General features: G+C 35.6%; 1 protein-coding gene across 1 annotated transcript; it reads left to right on the forward strand.

Moving 5' to 3' along the window:
* Window positions 1-2,965: 2,965 nt before the first annotated feature.
* On the forward strand, window positions 2,966-6,214 carry LOC149543099 (uncharacterized). The gene is made up of 4 exons (XM_089798009.1): window positions 2,966-4,393; window positions 4,564-4,643; window positions 5,077-5,155; window positions 5,331-6,214. Exon 4 carries the CDS (start codon window positions 5,335-5,337, stop codon window positions 6,040-6,042), a length of 708 nt encoding a protein of 235 aa, XP_089654135.1. The 5' UTR covers window positions 2,966-4,393; window positions 4,564-4,643; window positions 5,077-5,155; window positions 5,331-5,334; the 3' UTR covers window positions 6,043-6,214.
* The last annotated feature ends 303 nt before the right edge of the window (window positions 6,215-6,517 follow it).

Here is a 6,517-nt window from a genome sequence, read left to right on the forward strand (position 1 = left end):
AGCTTTGTTATTCGAGATTGGAAAGGCATCCATATTCCTATTGGCTGGCAACAACACATTCACTCAAGTTCTTCTCATAATAGAGATGTAAAATCAATTTTGTTGGTGCCTCTCGTGGTAATTTGGGTAAGTCAGGGATTGGTATTTGTATTTGAAGCCATCTTGGTGATGTTCTTTCCATTAAAGCATCCTCCATTCCACTAGGGACAAATAACATGGCTGAGCCTTTTGCCCTTTTCGAAGGATTAATTTTGGCTAAGCAGGGGGGATTTCAATTAATTCAAGTTGAAGGTGATTCCATAGTTATAATTAATGCATGCATAAAATAGGAATCATACTCTTGGAAATTATCATACATCCTTCAACAAATTTGGCTTCTTTTTTATGCATTCAAAGTGATTCACATTTCCCACACTCTGAGGGAAGGAAATATGTTGGCAGATTATCTGCTAACTTAGGATGTAATGGGGAGAAGATTGACGACTTCAATTCGAGGGATTTTATAAAAGTTGAGAAGTTATTTCAAAAATTGATAGCGAAAGATAAAAACATGCAAATCTTATGTAATTTCAAATATCAATTTTGGCTTGTATATGATGAGAATTTTGGGTTTTCTTCTTGATTCTTTCCCAAAAGAGTCTTTGTATCAGTTTTATAATAAATATATATATGGTGGCTTGTCCACTTTTTCTTAAAAAAATAATAAAAAAATTATTAAATTAAAATTATATTTATATAAAAACTAAAGGAAAGTACTAAGCCACTATGTGGCACTTGTTGTACTTGTCATCAACTAGTACTATTACATTCACTTTGCACAATTAGTGAATTAGTTTTTCACAAATGAACCAATTATATTCAAGTATTTTTTTACCTTATTTCAATATTTTTAATTTTATATATTTTTAATCAATTAAAAGTATATTATTTGAAATGACTTATCTCGATTATAATTGGTTCAATTCATTTGGTGTTATAGGACCTCTTTTTATGGAGTTCCCTCCATATTGCATTTTTAACAACAAACTTTTTAGAAATTATGTAAGCTCAATTATATTAAACTATTTAATTTTTTTAATGGACAAATCACTCTTATCATTTTAAAATTTTTTTATGAAAACTACATATTATAAAAAAAAATCATAGAGAATATTAAATTTTAAATCCACACCCAACTTAATTATCTTTTTTAAACTAACATTAATTTTTATTTATCCCTTACTTATAACTGGTTTATTATTACTATATTAGGATACCATGATAGCAATTTCTTTTAACTATAACTATAATGCAAGTACACAAACTGCAAAAACTACATAGTATATAAAACAAATTCATAGATAATATTAAGTTTTAAATGTACACCAAAGTTAATTATTTATTTTCTAACTAATATTAATTTTTGTTTATCCCATAGTTATAACTATTTATAATTACTACATTAAGATATTAAGATATCATGATTACAATTTCTACTAACTATAACTATAACAACAAGTACATGCCACTATGTGGCACTTATGTCCCTTAGTAGACAAATAGATTACATATAAATATTTAAAACAAAAGTTAAGTGATCCTTTAGTAGTGCATGTATTTGTGATGTTAGAGCATGCATGCTTATGCTTATCAATTTTAGTGGATAACTGCACATAAATGTGATCTCTTGTGATTAATTTTATAACACTAGAATTAATTTTTATTGATATCATGTTGAATTAGAATTAGATATGTCTTGTATTGAGATTAGAGGGATACCAATAAAAAAGAATATTACTCTTAGTTTTAGGAACTACTTTCTACTATGGTTCCATGTAACAAGTGGAGACTTGTCACTAAGGTTCAAGTGGTCCCCTACAAATTATTAATTCACATCATGAATAGTTTGAAAAGTTCTCCTAAAAGAGTGGAGTAACTAGAATCTATGATTTGAAAGTTGAAGTGCATGTGAGGAAAGGATTGAAATTGTACAAGATCTGCAACCACAAATTTGCCATATAGTTATATATTGTCCTCCTTGCTTTCACATTTCATTTTCAAAATCTAACTATGGAATAAAAGAAGTTATAATCAAATTTTAAAAATTATAAGAATGCTGATTTATTAGTATAATTTTTTAATTCTACAAAACCCTACAAAACTAAGTGATTGTTAAATTCCTTTGTTTTAGAAGAAGAACTTTTTAAAAATAGGTCATAATGAATAGACCAAATTTTTAAGAAGTTCACTATTTGCTTTCCTAACCTCCCAAGTTCTCATTTAAGAAATTTAAAAATATAAAAATTAAGGTTACTTAATAAATATATAGAAAAATAAAAAAGAAGATTATTAAAAGCTAACTAATAAAAATATTATGTTAGATTGTGTCTAACTATTGACAATTTTAAAATTATTATTGGGACATTTGTGCATAAGTATTGCTAACTTGTTGAGTCATTATAATGCATGGTTTTTTATGATAAGGTGCACATTTTTTAAATGGTTACGATGAACAATTTTTAAGACATTTTAAAGTAGTTGTTAGACTACTCTCTAGGCACCCTTAAACATCTCACTAAGGAAAATATTAAGTTTGGAAAAATTAAGCCAACTCTAACTATTTTACACTTTTAGTCTAAGAATCAAAACTTAATGTATGATGTTTAAGGACCACCTTTCGAAACTTGATACATGAGAGAGACAAAAGACGAACAATCACAGAGTCACAAAAGTAGTAAACTTATTAAGAAAGAACACTTGTTTTAAAAAAAAATAAGTTTATGCAATCTTATTGAAAAATCAAATTCTTGGCTGAATAGAGATCAAAAATAGAAAATCTAATTTATAATTTAAGATTCATGATTCCCCTAGCATGTAATGGATGAAAATATACCCGTTGCCGGTTGTCTCCTTTCCATTTGGAGTGGTTCCATGAATATTTGATCTCTGGTCCTATTTGAGCCCTGAGTTGTTAAGAAAAATCCCGTCGAGATCGAGGGAATTTGAAGAATCCAATTCTCGATAAGTATACCCAATAAAATACTATCCTCGAGCCCTGAGACAACACTTGTACCATATGTTATACCAGACATTCATTGTACAAACTACTGTAGAAACCATAATTCAAAGAATATTATAATGCTGCAGCAGCAGAGATGAGATCTAAACCACAAATATCAGTTTCTTCCGGGTCAAGCTCAGTTAACAATGCCGGGGCTCATTTGAAAACCATGCAAACGAGTTTTCCTAGGCTGCCACGGTCAGGAAATCCGTTAACGAACTCAAAATAAGATTTTTAGGTTATTATATCAAATGATACAGGATGGTTTCGAGATTAAGTAATTAATTATACAGGCCTAATCCAACATTCTTGATCTGCTATGAATTGTATGGGCCAATGATATATATTTTGGAAGATCATGGTTTGTTTTGCGTATTTGGACATGGACGTAGCGAGATCTAAGGGCGGGTCAAGATCACAAGAAGAAAATGGATGAATGTATTTGCTAAATTATGCGCCTCTCCGGATCTGGAAATCTCATTTGTGTACTACGATGGGGAGTGAGGAAGTTCATGTACCTGTCCTGTGTATGCTCAATAGTAGGATGGCAAAGACACATCATCCAATTAGTTCAACGCCCGTTCAAGTTCCAGATAAAATCAGCGGTCCCGTTTTGAAAGCAACAGAGTCCAATGATTTTTTGGAATTTTGTTTTTCTCTCTTTTTTTGGCAAATTCCAATCTTGTGGTCCAGCTCCTTCTACTGTCATCTTCATCGTCATCTCCATCTTCGTCTTCATCTTCTCTCGCCTTTTAAATTCCTCCGAGAGCTCATTTATTCATTCATTCGCTTCCTTTCGAATTCCGTGCAACGTCATGAATCTGGATTGTTAGAGCAATTCTGTTGACATTACCTGATTCTTGTTGTGCCGAGTTTATATGGCGAATCCGATTTGTGTTTATTATGAATGGAGAAAGCGAGATTAGGTTGGAGGCTTACAGGAAGGCCTAATTTAAGGGCTTTCGAGATCGGTAGATATCGGTACTGAATTGGCCGGCATCTGATGCGACTGGAAACTGAATCGATGATGCAAATTTACGGAAGATGCACAGCATTCCCAGTGCGCGGTACCTGGGCGCTTTAGTGTGTCGTAGGGGCTTAACTGTTCATTTGAGTCCGTTCCCCCTTATGAATGCACAAAGTTAGGGTTAGAAGACCAGTTTCTGACCATGGAGTCGCACTAGCGGGTTCGCTTTTGATTTCTGTCAATTGAGTCGAATTAGAGGATTTTCTGTCAATCTTTACTGCTTAAACAAACAAATTTTCGTGCCAAAGCCGACCAGGGAAGGAAGGTGCTTGAAACTGCTTCCGAAGCTGCAAATTTCGTCGTCATTTTCGTGTTCTGAAGTAAAGGTGCGCAAACCATTAGTCCTCCTGACCTTTTATTTTACCGATCGAATATGTTTCCGAGATCTTTTAGGAGTCGATTTAGCTTTGGCTCTGAGATTGAATCTGAGGAGTTAAAATATCTTTGAGTTTTCTGTCAATCTTTACTGTTTAAACAATCAGATTTTGTGAAACAGCCGTCCAGTGAACGCAGGTGTCTGTAACTGCCTTCCAAAACTGTGAATTTCGTCGCCGTTAACGTTCTTCTGGAGTAAAGGTGAGTATTATTAGTTTTCCAGGCGTATTATCATATTTATTGAATTTGTACTCGACATCTTTTAGGACTCGGTTTAGCTTTGGCCTTGAGATTGAATCTGAGGAGTCAAAATATCTTCGAGCATTCTGTCAATCTTTACTGTTTAAACAATCAGACTTCGTGGTACAGCCGCCCAGAGAAGGAAAGCGCCTGTGACTGCTTCCGATACTGCAAATTTCCTCACCATTAACGTGTTTCCGGAGTAAACGTGCATATTATTAGTTTTCCAGTCCTTTTATTAGATGTAGCGTTTGTCTTTGAGACCGAATCTGAGCAGTCAAATGACATATTTTAGGACTAGATTTAGCTTTGTGCTTCAAGACTGAATCAGAGGTGTTGAAATATCTTTTATTGTCAATCTTTATTGTTTAAACAATCAAATTTCGTGATACAGCCGTCCAAGGAAGGGAGGCGCCTGTAACTGCTTTCCAAAACTGCAAATTTCGTCGCCAATAACGTGTTTCTGAGGAAAGGTGCGTATTATTAGCTTTCCGGGCCTTTTAATTTAGTTAATAAATTTGCATTCGACGTCTTTGAGGACTAGATTTATCTTTAGCTTTGAGATTGTATCTCAGAAATCAAAATATCATCGAATTTTTAGTAGACGAGACTTTTGTTGGTTGAATGATGATGCTTGTTCCATGGCAGCGAGATGGCCACAGGCTCGTCGAACTCGCCCTGCGCGGCGTGCAAGTTCCTGAGGAGGAAGTGCACATCAGAATGCGTATTTGCACCTTATTTTCCACCAGAAGAACCTCAGAAGTTCGCGAATGTTCACAAGGTCTTTGGAGCGAGTAATGTTACAAAGCTTCTGAACGATTTGGCGCCACAACAGCGCGAAGCGGCAGTGATTTCATTGGCATACGAAGCGGAGGCGCGGCTGCGAGATCCAGTGTACGGGTGCGTAGGAGCGATCTCTGTTCTGCAAAGGCAGGTCCAAATTCTTCAGAAAGAACTCGCCGCCGCTCATGCAGATCTCCTTCAATACACTTCCGCTTTCGACACTGGACCCCCCGATCTTTTCATTCCCGCTCATTTACAGACCTGCCTTTCGCCGTCGATTCCGCACTATTCCAAAGCGCAGACAATGGGGCGACAGCAGGCACTGCTGCAGCCGCTGCCGCAACAGCAGCCGCCGCAGCTAAGTAAAGATCAAATCTTGGAACTCGCCATGACAATGGGAGGTTCTTTAGAAGCAGGCCTTTCTGCTCTGGGTGTGACAAATACTCATCCTGTTCAGAGCCTGCGACAGATGTACCCTTCTGCTTCTCCTCCTTCCAGACCTGGCAGTGGCGGCGGAAGTGGCAGTAGCGGTGGAAGCTTCGGACATTTGTCAACGCCTGAAGAATATTCTCACTGACATTATCACACCCCTTGCTGTTAATGTCTCTGAAATATACGTTGAATATTTGGGATGTAATATGTTTATGTTGATTCTCCGAACTATCATATTCAATAACTATGCTTTCATTACGATCTTGCCAGATCTGTTGTTGCACCATAGAAATAATGACCAGGCTTTCTTCATTTAACTTGTAAGCGTGTTTAGTGGTACATGCATATAGTTTTCTTGCAGGCTCTCACTGGGATTATTGGGCTCGAGAAAAAGTACTGAAATGAAAATTTTAAGATTGATCTTCTTTAAAAACCGAAGATCAGAGCCCCGCTATCTGACCTGATTGTTGTTTGATTCCGGAAAGAGACCCACAATTACATCCTTCAACCGTGGGACTTTACTGACATGCAATGCAAAAACTAAGAAACATGGTAGTATGATAACTTTTGGATTGGTCTGCAAATATTTTTCAATCATATTTCAGATTACTCAGTCATCT

Source organism: Cupressus sempervirens, chromosome 8 (genome assembly GCF_028749045.1).
Source record: "Cupressus sempervirens isolate cs-2001-9-10 chromosome 8, ASM2874904v1, whole genome shotgun sequence".
Lineage (NCBI taxonomy): Eukaryota > Viridiplantae > Streptophyta > Pinopsida > Cupressales > Cupressaceae > Cupressus > Cupressus sempervirens.

What these genes read in the sequence shown, in the direction of transcription:
- LOC149543099 (XM_089798009.1), top strand. Translation starts at nt 5,335, where the DNA reads ATGGCCACAGGCTCGTCGAACTCGCCCTGCGCGGCGTGCAAGTTCCTG.